Genomic DNA, 25091 nt, shown 5'->3' with positions numbered 1-25091 from the left:
TTCACTTGCTTTGGTCCGAACCAAAGAGTTTTTATACTGTATCATTGTTCGGTTCGAGATCAAAAGGCAAGGCGGCTAAATTGCGCTCTTGCGCAGCATTGTATGTCTGATGTCTCGTTCTTCACGCAAGAACCCAAAGCTCGTCATGTGTTGACACAGATAAGCTAAAAAGAAGATGCATGTCTCTCGCCAACATCTCCCTGTTTAGTAGCCTACTAATAACGGAGGGAAATGCTTGTAGGCTATTTTGCTTGTGTTTAGCCGACTTGACAAAATGGCTACGTCTCAAATCACGCACTTGTGTCAGAGCACTGACAGTCAGTGCACACAGTGCACTGAGGTCTTAAGTGCATAGTGTTGTGGGAAAAAATGAGCACTATGCACTGTGCCCTTGTTGGAAGTGACGACTGAGCATGGCATTAGCTCGCCAAAATATGAGTTGGCTACTGTTTACAATGCACAGCGTCTGGTGCTTGTATTTCCATGTCCTTCACCCCAAAGGACAACAATCACACATACAATACTTTTGGTTTGCATGAAAAGGTTGGTGTCCCATCAACATTACTTACAGAATTAGGAGACTGTTGACCAAACTCTTCTACTGAACTGAATGCCACATTTCCTCCGTGTCATTATCAACATGGCCGCCGTTTAGTGCGTGCAGTGTCCATCATTCAATGAGTGCATCTTAATATGGGACCTTGCCTCCTCCACTTGCCTCCTCCACTCGCTTCTCGTCATGATGACATCACTGACAACAGCATTATATTTCAATATCTTGCAAAAGCTTAATTGTAGAGTCTTTTTCTCGTTTGCAATTGGGATGGTGAATGAAAAACAGTCCCTCAAAAGTTGTTGTGGTGAGGCTGACAGCTGGGAAACTTAATCGTTTTCTCCACGGAGGAGGGGCCAGGAGGCGGGATGAGGAGACAAGTGCAAGTGTAGGAGGCAAGGTGGCATATTAAGATGCACTCAAGCACTGCATTTTTCTGTCATTGTTAGGGGATCATCCTGGCACTTTCAGTGCACTGGCTCAACCGAAATATTCAGTGTGAGTGCCCTAGGCTCTGAAAAACAGTGCCCGAAGTGCACAAGTGCGGCATTTGAGACACGGCCAATGTTTACCCAGTCATGATTACATGGTGTGATTCTCGCTAAAGCAACCCAAGAGTCAAAATATTTACTCACGGTGTCTGGCAACATCTCTCTCTCTCTCTCTCTCTCTCTCTCTCTCTCTCTCTCTCTGATAAGATCAAATGTTATGTAGACTAGCTGACAGTAGACATGCAGATTTTAACTCGATTTAAAAATATATATATGGTTTGTTTTTTTGTATGTAATGTAATGTAGGCCTACACTCTAATGTAAAATACACTGCAATGTAATATGGGCCTAATATTGTCAACAGGATCAGTGCACTGTAACAGAAGAAGACCCAACCATCATCTTCTCAGCTGATGTATCACACGGCAGTTCTATCGTCCAGGATGAAGACAAACAGGTTTGTGGATATGGTTCCTTGCAGACTTGTATTGTTTTACGACACACACTAAAGACAGAGGTTGATGGTGCGATCGTATCCTTGCAGACTTGTGTCATGTACAATAAAAAGCCTCTAATGTCATTATACACAATACAGTGAGATTCAAAGTCTCCCTTCAAGGAGATGACAGTGGAAAGTATAAATAATGTACTAATAAAAGCTACAAAAACTACTATGCTACAAGAAACGTGTTAGCTCCGGCCCTGCGGTGGCCTAGGGGTTGGACACTGGATTACTACGTCGGCGACCCGGGTTCAATTCCGGCCCGAATCATTTGCAGACCCTTCCCTGTCTCTCCCCGCTCATTTCCTGTCTCTCCCCGACAGTCCCGAGACTTGAACATGTGGATGGAAGTGTTTTCCCGGCAACCTAGCCATTGTCCGCATCTATCAGCACTGACCATAGCTTCGTTTGGTGTATGAATGAATTTACTCAACATTTTTTCCAATTACTTTCTGTGTCCTAATGACGGTGCAAACCAACACAGAGAGCTTGACTTGATCATTTTGGTTTGGGGACTATTTTCCGATAGGCCTATTCCAAAAAATACAATCGAAGCACAGACAGTTTCCAAATGAGGTTCTATGGTGTTTGCGCTTCACAGCGGTGAGCTGGCTTCGACTGTTTTTTTTTTCTTCAGAAAATAGTAAGAAGTACTCGTGTGTAGTACATAGTGTCAATGTAATCAAAACAATTTCACTAAAGATCACATAAAATGTGACTTTCCACAAGAAAACAGGCCACAACTTGCACATTCTACCCCCCCCCCCCCAAAAAAAGAACAAAAAAACAAAACAAAACACATTTAATGACAATTTTGTGTTTAGCTCTCAGAGATATGTGAATCTGGGGTTGAAATTCAGTATCAAATGGTAGAATCTGAGTAAATAATGACACATGAACATCATTAATATGTTCCACTGTACTGTATGTTTAATTTCCATCCATTGAAGAGTGGAGTGAGGGGGTGTCCTGAAGATGAGCTACCCTGGGGTGCCACCAGGGGGCCCTGATGTGCTGCCCTGGACACAAGCAGCAGCAACAGGGGAGTTGCAGCATCCAAAGAAGAAGAAGAAGAAGAAGAAGGTGGCTCCACCACTAGAAGACCCCATGCAGCAGGAAACAGAAGCAGCAGAACCACAACCTGGGAAAGGGGTCCTGCTACCTGGGAAAGGGATCGAGGGACCGGAAGAAGAGGTCCAGCTACCTGGGAAAGGGATCGAGGGACCGGAAGAAGAGGTCGAGCTACACACAGGAGCTCCAGACATCAAAGCGGCAGCAGCAGCAGCAGAGCCTCAACCAGCAATATGGGTGCAGATAACTGGGAAAGGGGTCCAGCAACCTGGAGAAGAGGCCCATCTACACACGGGAGCTACAGACATGATGGAGAGGTAGGCTGGTCAGCTTATCTCATACATCACCTGAATACATTACTGTGTACTATACATTAGTGTATTTGTCTATTTTATAAGGTATTTTATTCATAATTGAGGTTTGCATTTAATGGTATAGATGGCAATGGGGTCATTCCACGCCAAATCTCCGAATCATCCCGCACGACCATCTCATATTTGGCAGAAAAAAATCAAGGAGGTTCACAAACGTCCCAATAGGAAAAGTGCAAAATTATAGCTCTCAACTCCTCATAGTTTTGTCATTAAAAATGTTTTTTGTCAGGTACCCCTCTGACTCATTTGGAACAGCCTTCTCAGATAGCCTACTTTCAGAGTGTTGTATCTAAAAAACGGCTTTAAGTAGGTCCTTATGAATTTCAAGGGGTATCATTTGGAAAATGTACTTGTGAAATGTGGATTTTCACACATCCTCTTGTCATTTACCACCGTTTTTTGGGGGCTTAAAGTTGCTTGAAAAATTCTCACCTTTGAATTTGTGGGCATCTTTGAAGGACTATGGTAAGTGCAGTTTCAAAGACAGAGGGGTCATTCCACGCCAAATCAACAAGTGCCCGCGCACTTAGGTCTCAAAAAATTCTGAAAATATTACCAAGTGTACCAATGGTACTTAAGAGAAACACTGTAAATTTATTTGAATGTAAGATGTATACTCTCCGTGTTACAGCGAATTTTACTGGGGGAGGGGGGTGCCCATTTTGTTCACACTCATTTTTTTGTCAAAGTTCACAAGCCCCTAGCTCAATAACTAAACCATGTAGGAAGCTCACATTTGGCATGCTGGTACATAGATAGGAATAGTTTGTTGCTAAACTGTCAGTTTTGGTCTGTATGATTCTGCATCGTCATAGCATTCCCTCAAAGACGATACAAATTGTACTGGAGTTTTTGGCTGTGCTCTGTTTAGGCCATCAGAAGACATATTTGTGCCCAACATAGCCTCATGATTTTTTTCCCTTGTAGATACAAGTAGAAACACTCCCATAAAAATCTATAAATAGAAAGGAAATCCCATCAGTGTTTGACCAGAAGACCTCACAAGTCTGACAAATCATTTTGGGTGTCATTTTCAGAGCACCATAACACCTTGTGGGATTGTCCACAGATTTTTATTTTATTTTTTTCTTCATTCTCCATGAAGTCTTCTTTTTAAAAATGCCAATGACGCTTGTCTTATGTGATGTTTTCGTTTTTAATTTCCACCCTGAACATGGGCAAAATGCAAAAAGAGAGCACATGAACATTTAATGTAAAGACTAAATAATCAAATGCAAATTTTACCCAGACATGATCACCCGAGAGTCCTTGTGCAGGGGTGCAGATATCCCTTTCAATTTAAATGATTTCAGGAGCGTTCAATGTGGTAGCAGGTTCACACACCAAAAGTGACAGTATAGGCGAGTACATCTATGCAAAAAAAAGACCTAACCCCAAAAAAATTGATACAAAAGGTTTTTCAACTGATTTTGTTACCCCTAAGTGTCCTTAATAACATACTAAAAATCTAGGAAAATCTGACTTCAGGAAAGGTGTCATTTTCAAGATCAAAGTTTTTAAAAATAAAGGTTACTACATGATAATTACATTGGCATGAACTAACATGTTTTCAGGATCTGTTTGTTTGGAGTGCTGTTTGGGTGGATAAAGACACTACTGCTATGATAATATCCATGTGCTGTTTGTCAGGGCACATCATCAGTGATGAATCATGGTGTCACTAGGTATTTTGGGTCTTTCAGCAGCTGAACTGAATAGACAGGAGCCACTACATGTGTAAGTAGAGGGCAAGGTGAAACGGTTGGTACTGGAGACAGACAATGTCCTGAAAGGACATAGGGCTTTAGCATAGCTTTCAGGTAAGCCAGAGTAGGGCCTGTTGTAACGTCATAGGCAAGGGTCAGGGCCTTGTATTCAATTAGGGCATGAGAAAGAAGACATGACTGGGAAACTGAGGCTATGTGGTCAGAGAATGATAGATGGTCATCAACAATGACACCTAGATTTCTTGTGGCCTTATTTGAGGCAACAGTAGCAGAATCCATATTGAGCTCGATATCATGGAAACCTAAATCTTTGGCTGGGATCACCAGCAGTGCATTTGGGCGAGGCTCAACTGAAGGTTGCATTCCTTCATACTTGTGGATAGTTCAGAGAGGCAAGCGGAAATGTGTGTGACCGTGGAGTCATCTGGCACAAAGTAACTGTGCTTCATCGGTGTAACAGTAGTATGAGAAGCTGTGAGAACAGATAACATGGCCCAGTGATGTGGTGTACATGGCAAATAGGAGTCCCAGCACCAGCCCTTAGGACACCTCTGTGGAGAGGCTATGATTTGAGGACAGCTGACCTTGCCCTTGATACATGCTAACAATGATACCACCAGACTCAAAGAATGTCTGGAAGAACTTGAGACACATAAAACTCAATTATTTATCTAAGAGAGATGTTAAATAATCATGTTTTGAAAAAAAATGCTAGCTGGTGTGTCTGCACAAAGATTTTTAGATTTACTACAAAACAAAAAGAGATGTCCATAATCTCTTCTGAAGATATCTTCTGGCTTACTAGAAACAAAATAAAAGAGTCATTTTGAGCTTGGCTTTTTCAGATTTTGAGGATTTGTATTTTGAAATTGAATGCATATTTAATTAGATATAGTCAAATTACCATATTAAAACATAACATTTCAGAAAACTTGCAATACATTTTTTTCTCACAAATATGTGAGTAATCACCGGATTAAGTTTCATGGTGATATCGGCAAGCTAATTTTTTTGGCCTATTCACCTGGAGTGTCTCTTGACCCTTATAATAAGCCTATGGCAGCCATGTTGAAAAAAACTCATTTCCCAAAGTCAGATTTTACTAGATTTTTAGTATGTCATTTAGCAGGTCCAATAGTAATAGAATCAATAAAAAAACCTTTTGTATCAATTTTTTTGGGGTTAAACCCTAAATGTACTCGCCTAGTAGGTCAGGCACAAAGAGTCATGTTGTTACTTCTTTTGACCAGCAGATGGCAGCGGAAGAAACGCATAGAAAACATATTGTTCTCAATGTGCATGGTGCCCATGTTCAGGTTGGAAATTAAACAAGAAAACATCACATAAGACAAGTCTCATTGGCATTTTTAAAAAGAAGAATTCATGGAGAATGAAGAAAAAAATAAAATAAAAATCTGTGGACAATCCCACAAGGGGTTCTGGTGCTCTGAAAATGACACCCAAGATGATTTGTCAGACTTGTGAGGTCTTCTTTTCAAACACTGATGGGGTTTCCTTTCTATTTATAGCTTTTTATGAGAGTGTTCCTACTTGTCTCTACAAGGGGAAAAAAACAAGAGGGTATGTTGGGCACAAATATGTCTTCTGAAGGCCTAAACAGACCACAGCCAAAAACTCCAGTACAATTTGTATCATCTTTGAGGGAATGCTATGACGATGCAGCATCATACAGACCAAAACTGACAGTTTAGCAACAAACTATTCCTATCTATGTACCAGCATGCCAAATTTGAGCTTCCTACATGGTTTAGTTATTGAGCTAGGGGCTTGTGAACTTTGACAAAAAAAAGAGTGTGAACAAAATTGGCACCCCCCTCCCCCAGTAAAATTGGCTGTAACACGGAGAGTATACATCTTACATTCAAATAAATTTACAGTGTTTCTCTTAAGTACCATGGGTACACTTGGTAATATTTTCAGAATTTTTTGAGACCTAAGTGCGCAGGCACTTGTTGATTTGGCGTGGAATGACCCAGAGGTTTCATATGGACAATGCATGTTCCCAACCATTCTGTGCATGTTGTGTTGAAAGACTGATCTTCTGCGAAGAACAGTTTAGAAGATATTAAGTCTTTAAAATGGAAAAACTGAAACTTGGTGCCATCTTTGCCACGTTATTAAAAAATGTCACGATTCACCACCATATTATCAACAGTTTTAGAAAGATTAGATGTCTGTTCTTAAACTATCCTAAAACTGGGATGGTATTCTGTCTCATTTGGTCACAATGATTTTTTAAAAACCCACTGTTGTGTGACTTCCACTGCTCCTATGAAAACCTGATATTGGGGGGCAACTTTGCCATGCTATACCAAAACAATGACAGCAATCACCACAATGAACTGAACAGTTTTGGAAAGACAGGATGTCTGTTTGTAACATATCCAAAAACTGGGATGGTGTTCTGCATCAATATCTTGTAACGACTCTTGAAAAACCCTTTGCTGTTACATCAGCAGCTCCTGTGAAAATGCCTAAGTCACATGAATTACCAGAGGCGGAGCTATAGGGGGACAAGCAGGGCATTTGTCCAGGGCCCTCCTGAATTTGTGGTAGGGGCCATAATCATGACCTTTGCAGGCTTTCGGGTGCCAATCTATTTGGGCTGACACAGTGAATGACAGGCAATTTGACTTGGGCATTTTGATACAAGAAATGTGACTTGAGTATTTTTGAAGCACACAATAAGAAACAGATGAGTGATTTATATACCGTTATAATTTTCTTTTCCTTTTAGCTTTTAGGTAACTACATTTTTTGGTAACTAAATGTTTGTGAATTAAAGGTTATGGCCATGTGTTTAAAGGGACACTGTGTGAGATTTTTAGCTGTTTATTTCCAGAATTCATGCTTCACATTCACAAATGTTACCTCTTTCATGAATACTTACCACCACCATCAAATTCTAAGTATTCATTATGACAGGGGAAATTGCGCTTTTCATGCATGAAAAGGTGGATCTTCTCCATGGTCCGCCATTTTTAATTTCCAAAAATAGCCATTTTTAGCTGCAAAAATGGCTCAACTTGGACCATACTAGAAAATATGGTAACACTTTATTTTAGGGACACATCTATTAGCACTAATACATACAATATTAATGCCTGTGTAAGTAACTTGTAAGGCATGTACTAAGCAAAATAAGACAGTTGTTAAGCATGTATTCACAAATGTCTTGTTCATGCCCAATTAGGGATTTATTACTAATATAACCTTAGTAAGGACCAGTAAGCCTATATTTCTATTTATTAGTAAGTAGTAAGTGGCAGAATACAATGTATATAAGCTCCCGACACACTGTGTGAACAAACCCTGAACAGTGTGAAAACAGATGCAGAATAAGGGTCCCTATTCTAAAGTGATGCATTGGTCAGCCCAGATGGCTCAGGGCCTCTGCACTACCAAAGTCCTAGGGCCCCCACACCACCCAGGCCTGCACTACCTAGCCCCCCCGATCTACAAAGTGTAAGGGTATATCAAATAATTAATATTTACCCAGCTGAGTCATCTAGTTTTCTCTTGTTCATTTTAATGAGAGGGAGGTATCAAGAGCCTATATATAGCAAGGATTGAACGTACACTTGTCAATGGCGGTGGGTTGGTGAGATGTAATTTTTTTTCATGTACCACTGAGTTTTAATTGTAAAAAAACCCCAAAATAAATGCAGAACATTAGAATAATAGTTTTGAAGCAAAACTAAACTACTCTTTTGTGATAATTAAGTGAATGTTTGAGAACATTAGCTTCAAGAAGTGCAGTGCATGATGGGTACGCAATCTAGGCCAACAGACAACCTACCCAGCTCTGAGCCTACGTCCTTAGCTCCTCCCCTCACTTGTGAAATTTAGTTGCTATCCAAACAATTTGCCATGTACGTAACAACAGAAATATTATCATTGCTGCATTGGCCATGCATTGCATTTCTGACTAAGGGCGTAGCCTACCCATCATGCACTGCACTTCTTGTAGCTAAGTTTTCTCAAACATTAACTTATTTATCAGAAAGGAATAGCTTAGTTTCGCTTCCAAACTATTACTCATCGTTATATTCTGCATTTATTGTAGGGTTTTTACAATTAAAACTAATTGGTGTATGAAAAAATGACATCTCACCACCCACCGTCATTGATAACTTTAGGTCCAATCCTTGCTATATAATGCTTCCAATTACTCATTGACATAATGAGTAGAATAAGTGAGATCTTCATACCTACTGAGACTAATGTAGACTCTGAAATGTTCTTACACTTTGCTTCCCGGGGGGGGGGCGTAGAGTCGGGGCCCTAGGTAGTGCGGGGGCCCTAAGCCATCTGGGCTGAGCAATGCATCACTTTAGAATAGGGACCCTTATTCCACATCTGTTTTCACACTGTTCAGGGTTTGTTCACACAGTGTACCAGGAGCTTATACACATTGTATTCTGGCCCTTACTGCTTACACATAAATAGAAATCTAGGTCTACTAGGTCCTTACTAAGGTTATATTGGTAATAAATCCCTTATTGTGCATGAACAAGACATTTGTGAATACATGCTTAACAACTGTCTTATTTTGCTTAGTACATGCCTTACAAGTTACTTACACATGCATTAATATTTTATGTATTAGTGCTAATAGATGTGTCCCTAAAATAAAGTGTTACCATATATATATATATATATATATATATATATATATATATTAACGGTGGGTTCGGTCCTCCCCCAGAAAAAAATGTATTTCTTAGATGCAATTTCCTGCATTTTAACCAAATCTGGAGAGTCACTATCAGCTAAAAACTTTTACAAAAGACTAAAAACTTTGAACAAATAGTCCCCTTTCATGCAGATCTGAAATGTAACGTGTGTGTGTGTGTGTGTGTGTGTGTGTGTGTGTGTGTGTGTGTGGTGTGTGTGTGTGTGTGTGTGTGTGTGTGGTGTGTGTGTGTGTGTGTGTGTGTGTGTGTGTGTGTGTGTGTGTGTGTGTGTGTGTGAGAGAGAGAGAGAGAGAGAGAGAGAGAGAGAGAGGGGGGCCTTATGCCACAAGGTATGGTTTGAATAGGCAAATAGGCCTATTCACATAAACATGTTGATATGGTCTTTAATGTGCATTAGTAGGCCTATGTTTCTCTAAATACTGTAAATATAAAGTAGGCTATAAGATGCCATCAGTGCTTAACCACCACAGCTCTAATAACTAAATAAGTAAATAGGCTACACTATTTAGACATTTGGACATTGTCAGTAGCCCTAAATCTGAAACAATAAGTGAAAACATAATTTCAATTTCTTGAAAAGGCCAGCTACACTTATTTGTTTTGCCAAATTGCCAAATTAGCTCCAGGACCCATACTTTGTACACCTTTAAGGACCTGTAGGCCTACATTTTACAATAATAATTTAGAAAGCTACAACATTTTGGGGGAAAAGCTTTAACTTTTGGCTTTAGCAGTTGATTTTGTTGCTCTTCTGTTTATTCTGTTGCAAATGCCAGGGTGTTTCACATGGATGGAGAGTGGCACAGTGTAGCCTACTTTTGAAGATAAAATGTCTAGTTCACCAACTGTGAATCACACCATAGCATGTGAGGGGGAAACGATTTACATTTAGCAATAAACCAACCTAGGTAACAGCCCCTGCTTCACTACCGCGTTTTGTGCTGATAATCAAACACTCACAGACAAGAAGGAAAGTAGGCAAGGGGGCGGGTTGCTTGCAAACATGACCCGTGCATTCAGACAGTATCGAGTAAACCAACGAAACCACTTCTGAGACTCATTCTTGTGCGTGATAGTATTCTCAAACACTTCAGCTACGGTTGTGCAAGGTGTTTCAAATTAAGTCAATTTGTGAGTGCGGAAGCACTCCGAGAAACCATCCCCAGTCAATCGTCCTGTTCCACGTTGATCTCGACTCGCACACCGTGCACTTCAAAAGAACGCAGCTGCACTTGCTAACAGGCTCCACACAACTCACGCATTGCGTAGTCATCATCATAATAAATTAGGGAAATGGAGTCATGTCGTACGCTCAAAAAACAATCTCGCGTCCATAATAACACACACACGGTCTATTCATGTCCACCACCGCACAACCAATCTTCAATGTCAACACCCTGACAAACGGTGACAACAAAAGGCACCACGAAAAAACTTGAGCATGTTCATGTTAAAAGGCTACCCGCAGCATAATAATTAGATGAATCTTACCTTAAAGCAGAATCACAAGTAGGCTGTGTTTTTCATGCAAGCTAGTTCCATTAAAAGCCCGGGGTGGTTGACATGATGAAGACATTTTGTCCCAGTGCAAACTACTTGAAGCTGCTACCCATCTGATGTTGAATATTTCCACAATGCAGCGATTGCAAACGGCTCAGCTGTCTGTCACTTGAACCGTCTTTCTTGCTACTTCTCGGCATTTTTTAAAATAATAAAGACAAAAAGACAAAGACTGCCATGTTTTCTTTCCGATACGGCTAGAGATTTGAACAAGCCTTGCCTTGCTAGTTGTTGCTATCATAGCTGCCTGTAGGGCAGAAATTGGCTACTACCTGAATTGTAACAATTTTTCATTTTGGGCGCTGTGATTGGCTCACATACTCCCGCCACAGAGTAAAGGCTCTGCTTTTAGTCCCATTGACAAGCTATGTGACAACTTAATACGCATGCGCAAACTTCTACATTGACAGCATTGAAGGCAGGATAGTCAGAGGAAAAGCGAGCCTTACCGGGCTGCCTGGCTGGCATTCCAAAGCTCTGCTTTCAGCCTGTCTCTGCTACCAGCCGGGACTGCGCGTTGCCACGGCAACCTGCCCAAGCCTGAGCGCTTTGCTTCGTGCGATTACTTAGGTTTTTGATCGTTGTCCTGTGTATACTGTACTTTAAACAGCTCATAATTTATGCTGAATCAATGTTATTGTTGTGTAGGCCTATGTGAACTCTGAAGAATATTTTTTAAACACGTGTTAGTTTTTATTTTTAAGACATTTATCCCAGGGTAGGCACTGCCTACCCTGCCTACCCTGACCGCACGTCTCTGGGCCATTATCTGTAGGTAGATCAGAGAACTGGAAATTAACGGAGAACGAGGCTCACCTCTGTCAAAAATGTCTTACAGTTTTTCTCGATTGGTTTGGCTAATTTCTCGAAACTGAGATGACATTCTCAAAACAACACGGACAAATCCCCAAACCAACTTGCAATTTCCCAAAACAGAATGGCATTTTTCATTGCTTTCATGAGATATCAAATGCTTTGTACATGTCTCAAATGTTTAGTACATCTCTGCAGATGGATATGTACAAATACCCTTCAGCCGACACACTCAGCATACATTCAGCACATCTTCCAAATAAATTGACCTTGCCTATATAAACGAATTAGACAATTCTCAGTCTAATGGTTGCCCTCTCCAAAACACGTCAGCATTATTTCATTGTGTAAGTCATCATATGCAAAGTGGTCTACGCAATTCCCAAAACAGTCAAGGACATCATATTTTAAGAATTTCATTACATAGTAAATTCATGACAGTGTTCAACAGGTCAGATGGTATTGTAACTTTACTAGTTAGTAGAAAATAATTTTACAACCGTGTATACTACAGTTTCCTCTGTTATTTGGCTAATTTCATGACATTTTTTCAAACGACATTCTGTTTTGAACAATTGCTAGTTGCTTTGGCATTTGTCCATGTTATTTTGAGAATGTTATCTCTGTTTTGAGAAATGAGCCAAACCCATGAGAAACCTGTGATATATGGGCATTACTTTCTGTATATGAATTTACAGTAAAGAAAGTTACTGATAAATGTCCTTGGTAAATTATCTGTGTTGTCAAACTTCAATGGTTTCACTCACTTTTTCATTTTTATACATAGTCGAAATCTGTTAGCTGAACGTAGATAAAACACCTAACCATTTTGACTGGCAGTGCTTACACAATGGCAAAGGGACAATGTATTTTGGGGGTACTGATGATATATGTGGGGAAGAAATTTAGTTTTGACACATGGGTAAACTGTTTTTGGGGTGATATGAGCGAGTGATGAGGATCCATGTAGTTATGCTGAACCATCCAGTTTATTTTGACAGAAGGACTAAATGAATGCAAATGAGCCAAAGCAATTGAGAAGGATCTATGCCATTTTGATGGTACTGACTATTTATATGTGAGACGGTTTAGTGCTGATGCAAGAATGAGGTGTTTTGGGAGGTATATGACATTTTGCTAGTTATCTGAACTGTTGTGCAGAAGTGTAAGAATGTTTGGCCAAATGACCCAATGGTTATAGGAATGTCATCTCAGTTTCAAGAAATTAGCCAAACCAATCGAGAAAAACTGTAATCATGTGAAAATGTCCATCAACACGCTATACAAGGACAATAGTTGAAGTGTGTTTATTTATGTAGCTACTTGACACCTGATTTCCCCCCTGGGGATCAATTAAGTTTCTCTACTCTACTCTACTACTCTACTTTACTTACCTGCTCAATGGCATCGTGTCCTTTGTGTTGATGGAGTAAACAGCGTGAGCAGATGACAGTTTGGTCAGTTGTGCAGAAGAACTCCAGCTCTCTTCGGTGTTCAGTGCAGAGAAGTTGAACATCTTCATACTGTAGGTCCTGCAGCTGGTGTCTCTCCAGGTCTGGATCAGTGTAGTGAGGCTTGATGCAGGTCCAGCAGTAGGAATCTCCACAGGTCATACAGAACTTCACAGCTGGACTCTGGCACCCAGAGACGTCACAGAGGACTGGATTTGCTGTGGAACTGCAAGAAAAGACTCAACATTTATGTTTGCAAATGTTCACTTTCATATTTCCACAAATATCCAAATGTCTTTCTTCTGAATGTGTGCATTTTCTTGTACCTTTGTGCCTTCCTCAGAATAATACCCCACACCACCACCCCTGCAGTCTGAAAAAAGTTTTCACCTGGTACCTCCTTGTTCCCTATTGAAATTAAGCGGTGTGTCCATTGATACATCACTCCTCACAGAGAGCACACTGGGCACAGGACTAGAGGTCCTCCTGTGCAGAAAGAGGAGAATCACTGAACGAAGACACCAAATATTCATTTAGGTTTGAAAAGATTAGAAAATATTAATTCTGGTTTGGAATGATTGTTCAGATGAGTTTTTACGTGGAACCTCCTTCTTCCCTTCTGAAATTCATTGGGTCCTCCATTGACATATCACTCATCATGGACGCCACACTGACCACAGGACTAGGGGGCCTTCTGTTTGACAAAGATCAGAATTACAGAAATATTACTATGTCTTGTGGACTATACATTGGGTCATTCCACGCCAAATCTCCGAATCATCCCGCACGACCATCTCAGATTTGGCAGAAAAAAATCTAGGACGTTCACAAACGTCCCAATAGGAAAAGTGCAAAATTATAGCTCTCAACTCCTCATAGTTTTGTCATTAAAAATGTTTCTGTCAGGTACCCCCCTGACTCGTTTGGAACAGACTTCTCAGAGAGCCCACTTTCAGATTGCCGTATCTAAAAAACTGCTTTAAGTAGGTCCTTACAAATTTCAAGGGGTAACATTTGGAACATGTACTTGTGAAGTGTGGATTTTCACACATCCTCTTGTCATTTACCACCGTTTTCTGGGGGCTTAAAGTTGCTTGAAAAATTCTCACCTTTGAATTTGTGGGCATCTTTGAAGGACTGTGGTAAGTGCAGTTTTAAAGACAGAGGTTTGATATGGACAATGTATGTTCCCAACCAGTCTGTGCACGTTGTCTTGAAAGACTGATCTTCTGCGATGAACAGTTTAGAAGATATGAAGTCTTTAAAATGGAAAAACTGAAACTTGGTTCCATCTTTGCCATGTTATACAAAAAAATGTCACGACTCATTACCGTATTATCAACAGTTTTGGAAAGATTAGATGTCTGTTCTTAACATATTCAAAAACTGGGATGGTATTCTGCCTCATTTGATCAGAATGATTTTTCAAAAACCCACTGTTGTGTGACTTCCACAGCTCCTATGAAAAATTGATTTTAGTGGCATCTTCGCCATGTTATACAAAAGAAATGACAGAACTCACCACTATGACATTTACAGTTTTAGAAAGACTCAATGTCTGTTTTTAACATATCCAAAAACTGGGGTGGTGCTCTGTCTCATTTTTTAAGAATGGACTTGTAAAAACGGCTGTGTGGCATCTGCAGCCTGCTGCTCTATTGAGGTGGGGCCCCTGCTCTAATCTTTGCAGGCTACATGGGGGCCCTATCTACCAGTATTTGCCATGAGGCCCTATGCGCAATTGTTCCGCCACTGTGAATGACTTGAGCAATTTGAGTCAGACATTGTTGATACAAAATATTTGACTTGAGCATTTTCGACACACTCAATATAATACGGCAAAAAAGTAAAACTGGCTGTTGACAAAGGTTTTTTTTTCAGCTTTTTCTGAAACTACATTTCAGTAAATCAAAGTTTATAGACATGTGTAAACTTCATCTTTAGGCACTGAAAACCAAATACCGGAATAAAGTGATGAAATGTTGAATCACTGAAACATCCCCGTAGATCTTGAAACAAGTACATCCTGACTATCACCACATCTCAATGCTTTTTATTACAATTCATAACAATCTTTAATAACTTGATTACCAACTTTAATGCAGTTCTGAGACCTGCTGTGGATTATTTTGGATCGTTTATGAGATATTACTTTTTATCATATGATTATTCTTTCCACAATTGGTTTACATTCCACTCCATGCAACATAGGTATGTCCATTTGTGCAAACTCATCTGGGTTAATGTACACAACAAACATTAAAGCTTATGCTGTTCAACTCTGTGACAGAGTGTCCCTTGAGTGTACCCTTGATGAGCATTCAATCAGTAATGCAGTGGTCTAGCACCATGCGCAGGGTAGCTCAGTCAGGTTGATTTGAGGGGCAGGACAGCTTTTTAGTCAGGTTACCTCCTTGCGAACAGTCTCCTCCTTTTCACTGTTTTTTTCTCTTCTCCATAATAAAAGTGTCCCACCCCCTAAAAAAAAACCATGACAAAGGTGACCTGTTCATAGAACTTGGCCCCGCCCCAGTCCTAACCATGACCGAGGAACCTAGCGCATTGTATTGGTTCATGGCAAAGGTCTCTGTGTTAAATCATTTGATATGTACCTCTGCTAACAGTGTGAAGTTGCAGAAGTGATGGGATATTTGAAGTGTACCAAACTAAAATATCAAAATATCTTTACAGCTAATAGAAGTTTGTTCAAAAAAACATATGCTGAAATAGTTTGGCAAACAATCTGTATCAAGACTATGTGTTAACAATGCTACTTTACAAATCAGAATGATTCAATTAATTTATCACTACTGCAATTCAAGACTTACTTTATGGTATAATAGCAAAATGTTAACTCCTACAGTGTTGAGGTTTAAAGGGACACTGTGCAGGAAATGGTCAAAAAGGGTACTGCAGCTATGCTGCTCATTGAAACTGGGCTGCCTATTGCCAAATTAGATCTTTTCATGAAAGTTTACTGAGTAATAAACTAATATTTTCGGTAACACTTTATTTTAGGGATACATCTATTAGCACTAATACATACAATATTAATGCCTGTGTAAGTAACTTGTAAGGCATGTACTAAGCAAAATAAGACAGTTGTTAAGCATGTATTCACAAATGTCTTGTTTATGCCCAATTAGGGATTTATTACCAATATAACCTTAGTAAGGACCTAGTAGACCTAGATTTCTATTTATGAGTAAGCAGTAAGGGCCAGAATACAATGTGTATAAGCTCCTGGTACATTGTGTGAACAAACCCTGAACAGTGTGAAAACAGATGTGGAATTAGAATCCCTATTCTAAAGTGATGCATTGCTCAGCCCAGATGGCTTAGGGCCCCCGCACTACCTAGGGCCCCCACACTACCAAGGGACCCCACTCTACCCACACTCCGCCCCCGGGAGGTAAAGTGTAAGAATGCTGCTGGTTTCGCATTAGTCTCATCAGGTACATTGACCTCACTTGTTCTTCTCAAGATATAAGAGGGTAATTGGAAGCATTATATAGCAACGGTTGGACGTAAACTTCTCAATGACGGTGGGTGGTGAGATGTCATTTTTTCATACACCAATTAGTTTTAATTGTAAAAACCCTACAATAAATGCAGAATATAACGATGAGTAATAGTTTGGAAGCGAAACTAGAGGTTTAAGTTTGCACTTGCGTCGAGGCGTCGAGATGATTGGATAAGTGACAGCGCAGCTCAGTAAGCAATACTCATGAACGGCGTGACGTTTTCCATGTGCGTTACGCCCATTTGTGGGGGAAAACAGGCAATGCAAGTCAATTGGTGGTGTTGGGGTTTAATAAACGAAAGATAAGGACCTGTAGACAAGCGTTGTTCACGCGCAACATGCCGAAAACGTGTCGTGTTGCCGGCTGTTCAAATAATATAGCAAAACAGCCGTGGCTGAAGCATGGAAAGTGTTCATTTAGGCTAGCCGATGTAGCATGTAAGTCAATGAGACATTCGGTTTGTTTTCCCCCATAAAGGGGCGTAACGCAAATTTAAGAGCAAAGTACCCGGATGGCCGTTCATGAGTATTGGCTCTCGTTACCGGACAGGTGGGAGTGACGCCGGCAAACGCCATGTTCGCGTAGCCAAATGCTCTCGTTCATTCCTATGGAAGGTTTCATGAGTGATTCGTCTCGTATAAGACCGTCTCTGTTTTTACCCGCACTCGGCTATCCTAATTAGGATTCCTAAGCAGCCCAATGGGGCGGGAAACAGCCCAATCTGGCAACACTGCCTGCAAGCTGAGTGAGGGATGATGCGTAGGCTCAATTCGAAACGGGAGGTAGTGACTCGATGACTCTCCTCCTACATAAACATGTCACTGATCAGATAGGTCAAGTTAGCTGATGAGGCAGCCGTTACGAACGGCACTAACGAGTGTGCCGCCTTGCGCATTTGATGTTACGGCGATTCTATGGCGGGAGTTACGTTCATCACGTTAGCGCTTAGCTTACGCATGCTATTTGAACGGTGAATGACCGCCAGATGGCGGAATCGTAAATTAGGCTATAGATAGATCTAGCGACTGCATATTCAGATACTACAATCTTGATTTATTCCTTCGATTCTCAATATCTACATACATAAGTGTCAGAATAAAGAGTATGATAAGGTAGTAGCTTGGGTAGTAGCCATGTTTGTTTTTCAGGTTTCCGGTTGAGAGGGAGGTGGCGCACAGCATGTTGGGTACCAAGGCAGCGAAGTCAGCATCTGATGTATCCTCGAAATATCCTTGTTACGCCCACAAATGCAGTCAACTGCCGAGAGAGGAAATAAAGCCATTTTTCGTTTCGATCTACACTTCATGACTCAATGTCCAGTTAGCTCACTGGAAGGACAGCTGCCTTCCCTGTTTCGAATTGGGCCGTAGAGTCCCAAATAACTGGGTGTGGCCTGTGGAACTTGAGCATTGCAGTGCATTATGGGGATTGTTGTCACAAATCCACAAGCACTAAAAAGTCATTTTCTGCCTTTTCTTGGCCAAGAAGGCACCAAATTAGAAATGTATGTTACTATTCTACTATACATATGACCCACTTTCAGTAACATATTCATGTCTCCACCGGTGGAATGCCCCTTTAAGACCCTTGTAGTTGGCCTTGCAGCTGCCCATTCACAAACATTGACATACATGTCACCCCACAGGACGCAATTTGTGTTACGAAATTGAACTTGTAGTAGGAGTGCGCGGTATGGACGGTATACTATCGTGCGAGGTATTTTTTCCCCCAAGGTAGTTTGACACCCCTCCCTTCCCTAGTTTAACCCCTTCTAGACTTGGTGAAATTGACAGTGTTGTAGCCTATTGCATTGCATTGCATTGCAAAATGCATTTTACATAGTTTTTGTTTGTTTTCAAAATATTTGAATAGCAAGAATTCACACACATTAAAAAAAGAAAATGTTTAAAAAATGCAAAAATAAAAAAGGTGTTTTGTACATTTTGCGACGGAATGCTTACATTTTACACAAATGTAAAATACTGTGATATATACCGTGATATATACCGTGGCTAAAATTACACCGAGGTATACATTTTTGGCCATACCGCCCACCCCTAACTTGTAGTTAATATTACTGTCTTCAGTTTTTTCCACATGAAATGACGTTGGTAATTAAAGAGGACATTAAAAAGATAATTTAAGAATCTCTCTTCCTCACCCAGAAGTCCCCCTCTCAGATCTACTGTCTGTGTTGGGCCTGAGGGATCTGCAGGGAGGGAAGCTCACTCTCAGCTCATTCCTGGAGATCAACAACTACAACTACACAGTGTCCGATACACCGCAAGTTCTGCATCAACTACCATGGACTTTCTTAGAGAAACTCATGATGTCCAATTTAAATGCAAGAAATATACAATGTGACCAACCAATGTATAGATCTAGTTTTACTCATGATACTGAATATTCTGATGTTGTGAATCCTCTAGATTTGATCACTGCCCTTTTCCACTGTGCCGATCCTTTTCTCCAACAGGAAATGGTTTCCAAAATGTCTGTGTGTCAGTTTGCTGTTCCTTTACTACTGCCAAACTGTGACACAAAGAAGAGTACACTGATGCTGTGGGCCATGAGAGATATAGTTAAAAACTACAAACCTCATTCTTCATCAAGTGATGGGAAATTTGTAGAGGGCAGAATTATTGAAATGAATATTCCCATGGTGTCTTTTGTTAGGGTAAGCAAGAGTAGTTTGTCTAAATCTCAAACTCTGAACAGCTTGATGAGTAGTCTTTCTCAGCACAATGAAGCATTTATACACCGTGACACAGAGTGTGGTGATGTGCCGAGGAAGATATCAAATGGATTGGTTGAAGTCAGCTGGTATCTGCCCTCTGGGAATAAAAACATCGACATATTCACACAGCCAGTCGCCATGGCCAACCTGAGAGGAGACAGCAGGTTGTTTGAAACTCAGGTGTCATTCCTGTGTCAGACCTCAGCTGCAGTCTTCATCTTCAGTGATGACCTAGAGGTTGACTTCAGTCCTTTCACCAACCTGCAGGCAGAGCTGTTTCTGGTCAGCAACTCTCAGAATAAGAATTATAATGTGGAGAAACTCAAGGAGGAGTGCCGAAAATACAACAGAAATAATCAGAAAAATAATAGAATAACTGAAATAATCAGAAACAAACAAAATAAGCATGAATTTGTCAACATGTTGCGTTTCTATGTGAAGGGCATTGTTGAAAATGAATGTGTTAAAACCAATATGTTTAATTTGGAAGATCTAGCTAGAGATTGTGACATATTTGTAGATCATGACTTCAGTGGATGCAGAAATGGCAAAAAAAGTGCGGAAGAAATTAGTGCAATGGTGAAGGATGTTGTGTCATTTAAAGAGGAGCAGCTGCCTTTGCATGGAACCATCTGGAAGGAAATTAGTCAGTTAGAGAAAGAGAGATGCAGATTGAAAAATGCCAACAAAGAGCAAGGCATAGAACATTACAAGGCTTCACTGACAATTCAAGAACAGAAACTGAGACAAAAACAGCAGCGGTATGATCTATCACATGCTATGGCCAAATTTATTGCTGGAATCTCACAACCAAATGCAGAATGTCTGTACTTCCTGAAGTGGCTGAAGATGGGTCTAGACACCCTAACCAGACATGATTTGGTCACACTGAGACAGCAGTACAAAGACTGCTGCAACCAGAATCCACAGAACAAGGAGCTGATTAAAAAGTTAGATGAGGAGATCTCCAACTGCTCTTTGGGTCCTGAGCACTTCTTCCGAGAGTTAGGGCAGATCTATGAGTGTGCTTGCTGCCTTCCACAAGATGACCCAGCCAGAGAGCAAGTCCAGCACCTGCCACGTCTGTGTGCCCAGATGCTGCTAGATGGATTTCCAGTGGAGCTGGTGGATGGAGATGCCTCAAACATCCCAATGAAGTGGATATCAGCTGTCCTGACTGAGCTGCATCGACTGGTGAATAACAAGAGCAGGATCCTGGTGTTGACTGTGCTGGGGGTGCAGAGCACTGGGAAGTCCACCCTTCTCAACACCATGTTTGGGGTGCAGTTTGCTGTCAGCAGTGGACGATGCACCAGAGGAGCCTTCATGCTGCTGATGAAGGTCTCTGAAGAACTCAGAGCTGAACTACAGTGTGACTTCATCATGGTCATCGACACAGAGGGCCTAAAGTCACCCGAAATGGCATCACTGGACATAAGTTACGAACATGACAATGAGCTAGCAACCCTAGTGATAGGGCTCAGTGACATCACCATGATCAATGTTGGACTGGAGAACATCACAGAGATGAAAGACGTTCTACAGATTGCAGTCCATGCCTTTCTTAGGATGAAGGAGGTTGGGAAGAAGCCCAGGTGTGTGTTTGTGCATCAGAATGTGTCAGACATGTCTGCTCATGATAAAAACATGAGAGATCGGAATAAGCTGGTGGAGCAGCTCAATGAGATGACTCAGACAGCAGCTAAGATGGAGAAGAAAGAAGCCAACACAAAGTTCACCGATGTGATGAAATATGATCTTGATAAAGACTGCTACTACATCCCTGGACTTTGGCATGGGACTCCTCCAATGGCACCAGTGAGTCATGGCTACAGTGAAGCTGTTTATGAACTAAAGAAGAGTTTGATCCACCTCTTAAAACATGACAATACACAATGTAATTATGCAATAGAGTTCCTGAAGTTGGCCAACAGTTTGTGGAATGCAGTGAAATTTGAGAACTTTATCTTCAACTTTAAAAACAGTTTAGCGGCTGATGCCTACTTGGATTTATGCACTCATTACAACAACTGGGAGTGGACATTCCAATCAGAGATGAACAAATGGCTTGTTAGTAAAGAAATAATGATATCCAATTTTGGAATGACAAGAAAGAATGTTGAAATTAGTCAATTACAGACTATACTGAAAGATGTGTTGGACGAAGTTTCAAAGAAACTGCATGAGGAAGAGCAGGAAATCTTGAACAACCTTAAACAATACTTCATGAACAAGGACAGTAAAGTTGGTTTAGTTGAGAAATACAGACAAGATTTCAAAAACAGTGTGAATGCCCTTACGCAATATACAGCACATTCTGTAAGAAAGCGTTTGGAGCAGGCCATTTTAATCAGGAGTGAGATGGAAAAGGTGGCTTCAATCAAGAACAAGCAAACAGATATCATTGAGACCAAGGTTATGGATCTGATAAAACGCTGTAGGGAAAAGGCTGCTGCGTTATCTAAAGGAGACCTCAGCATAGAATTTGACAAAATGTGGAGCGATATCATGCCTGAACTGTCAAATTTCAAACTACAACAGACCGATGTTCATCAGAATGCTTACTATATATTGAAGGGAAATTTAAGTGAGAAGGGTGGACATGTCTCTGAAATGCTGAGCAAGGTCAAATTGAGAACTTGTGGACAGGGGGAATTCACTGTTAAAGCAGACTGGTTGTCGATCTGGACAGATGTAAATGCAGAAACAACACAGCATGTTATAAAAAGACAAGCGGTCTGTGATCACTTCATTACAGAATGCCGCAATCTTATTGGACATCACATAGATGTTATGAAGAGTAAGAACACCGATTACAATGACACGTACATCAAAGAGCTTCTCAGGACAATCGATGACCAGAAACTTCTTTCGAATGAGTGTGAAGCTAGTCTTAAGTTTTATGTTATTGGTTTTGCAGCACATGACTTCCAGAAAGCACACAATGAGTTTAGGTCCCACAATGATCCGCAGGAACATCTAGAAAGTTCTAAAAGCACATTCTGGGAAATTTTTTTAGCATTATTTAATGAAAAAGACCTGTGTTTGAAGAAAGCTCAAGAGTTCACAAAAACATGTGTGAAGCCAGCAGTCCAGGACTACGTGTCTAGATACCTCGTCCTCATGATAACAGATGAAATGAAGACAGGGGATGAGGCGGTGAAATTCAACACAAGGATCAATTTCCAGTTTGCCATTTTAAAACAACTGCTAGAGGAACATTCATTTGAGAAGTATAAAAGCTACACAACATCATATGAGCCATTTGTGAAGGACTGGATAAAGCAACAGATCATCAAGAGAATGTCTACATCTGGACAGCTGCCTCAACTGGAGAAACAGCTCCTTTCTGATATTGTGAGCAAAATAAATCAGGTAATAACCAGCTCTGAGGAGAATAACAGGTCTGCCGGGGGAAAGGATATAAAGGCGTTCATCCAACAGTTCTGCTCTTCCCTTCAGGATAAGCTGGTCATCCCAAGAGATGCCTTAGACATCTTTATGATTCTTATCAGTGTCGACACAGAGCAGTTTTCCTTCTACCTCAAAGAGTTCATCAAGGACATGGAAGAGTCTTTAGTACAGGACTATGACAGGAGATCAAACAGTTCCCATATCACTGAGAGAATTGAGCAGCTGCCCTCTAAACCCGATGATCTGCTCTTCTCCAGTGTGTGTGGATGTGGACATCAGTGTCCTTTCTGTGGGGCTCCCTGTGAAGCAGGAGGGCAGGGCCACACCACACACTTCTCCAGTATGCACAGACCCAAAGCCTTTGGGCGCTACATCGGCCTATGGCATGATTCAAAACAACTGGATACAAACGTATGCACCACTTCAGTCATCAGCGATCATAAATTTAAGAATTCAAAAACAAAAGGAGAATATCACCCATATAAGGAGTACAGAGCGCTCTATCCAGAGTGGGAAATAGCAGGAGATGCCAGTGTTGAGGCCTCAGACTACTGGAAATATGTGATGATGAAGTTCAACAAGGAACTGGCTGAAGCTCACAAAGCAGAACCTGCAGACATCCCAGAGGAGTGGAAGACGCTGACACAGGAAGATGCACTGACAGCCCTGAAGAAAGCATTTAACATTAGAGTGACCAGCTTTTTGTAGTCTGAAACCGGGACACTTCGTGTATGACTGAAAGACAATATTTGGCGGGCGGGTCTGGGGGTCCTCCCCCAGGAAAATGTGTACTTTTTAGATGACATTTCCTGCATTCTAATTAATTTTAGAGGGAGGAATGACTAACGCAACTGACTCCTTCAGACTTTCTATACAAGCGCTGGCTTTTCCATATATTTACCCCGATAGATATGGCGCAATGTAGTGGGTGGTCAAAACCGGGACATATTTGTGTCCCGAGAGGGTTTGCTCGGGACCTAGGACACACAACTCCAAACCGGGACTGTCCCGGTCAAACGGGACGTCTGGTCACCCTATTTAACATAGAATATTGGTAGCTGTATACTAATACGTGTAAAAATAGTTTCTGATAATTCCCATTTCAAATAAATGCAGTTTTGTAAGTAAAGATGTTGAGGCCAGGCAGGATCTATTGTGATAACAAGTTTGGTGGAAGCTCACAGAACAGGATGCACTGACAAGCCTAAAGAAGGCCTTCAACATGAAATAGTATAGGAACACAATAGTTTTGCCAGTGCAAACAAGTTTTGTGAGTAAAAAATACTGAGACTGGGCAGGATCTGCTGTGATAAAGTTTGGTGACAATGAAACTGAAGATGATCACCTGTCTCCTGTATGTACAAATATGTTTGTGGTTGTGTAATGTTTGTCTATTTTTTTCTTCTTCTTTCATTGAATGATAGTTCAATAGTCCCTCTGTGCGCTGAATTATTCTAGAACTTGTGTTCAAAAGTTGTTGAAATATTAGCCGTTTTATTTTGCATGTTTGTCCAATTGTCCGATTAAATCCTGGAGATATATAGTTAATCTGTTCCAAGTCTGTTTGTGAAGCATATTGCTTTTTTTTTTTTTTTTTTAAAGTAATTAACTGTCTGTAACAATTATCTTTCTACTACTATTACTTTCTGCTATGAATTCATACACACAAACTCACTTCCTCATGCAATATCATATCATGACATGTGTTTAATAATCCAGTTGTATTCATATCTAATGAGGAAATCAAATACAATAATACTGAAGTGGTTATTTGTTGTACTTTGTGTATTATAAATGACAGCACATTACACTTAACACATTCAATATTTTATCATATCATATCATCTGGAGGATTTGAATTGTATCTTTCTTACAATTCACTGGCTGTTAACAGTCTACACTTCTGTGTACTGTCTAGAAATGCTAGTATTATGTGCCTTCCCAAATTCCATTGTGTAAAATAAACATTCAAACTTCATTTGAACTTTTCTCTCCAAAGTGATTTCCAGTAAGTGCAGCCAGGGTGTTGGTAACAGCCCCACAGAGAGCAGCATTACAGAATGTGGATCCTGTTTGTTATTGGCAGCTTTTCATTTAGAGTGAGAACCACTGCTCTATGAAACACAATCAACACAATCAAATCAATAGCCAGTCAC

General features: G+C 40.7%; 1 protein-coding gene across 1 annotated transcript; it reads left to right on the top strand.

Annotated features, from left to right (window-relative positions):
* Positions 1-2521: 2521 nt before the first annotated feature.
* On the top strand, positions 2522-24190 carry LOC134443256 (interferon-induced very large GTPase 1-like). The gene is made up of 4 exons (XM_063193131.1): positions 2522-2934; positions 3450-3456; positions 15885-15960; positions 18950-24190. The coding sequence occupies exons 1-4, from the start codon at positions 2522-2524 to the stop codon at positions 23641-23643; spliced, it is 5190 nt and encodes a 1729-aa protein (XP_063049201.1). The 3' UTR covers positions 23644-24190.
* The last annotated feature ends 901 nt before the right edge of the window (positions 24191-25091 follow it).

Source organism: Engraulis encrasicolus, unplaced genomic scaffold (assembly GCF_034702125.1).
Source record: "Engraulis encrasicolus isolate BLACKSEA-1 unplaced genomic scaffold, IST_EnEncr_1.0 scaffold_29_np1212, whole genome shotgun sequence".
Taxonomy (NCBI): domain Eukaryota; kingdom Metazoa; phylum Chordata; class Actinopteri; order Clupeiformes; family Engraulidae; genus Engraulis; species Engraulis encrasicolus.
The sequence above is the reverse complement of the archived record's forward strand: the minus strand, read 5'-3'. Positions and strand labels throughout refer to the sequence as shown.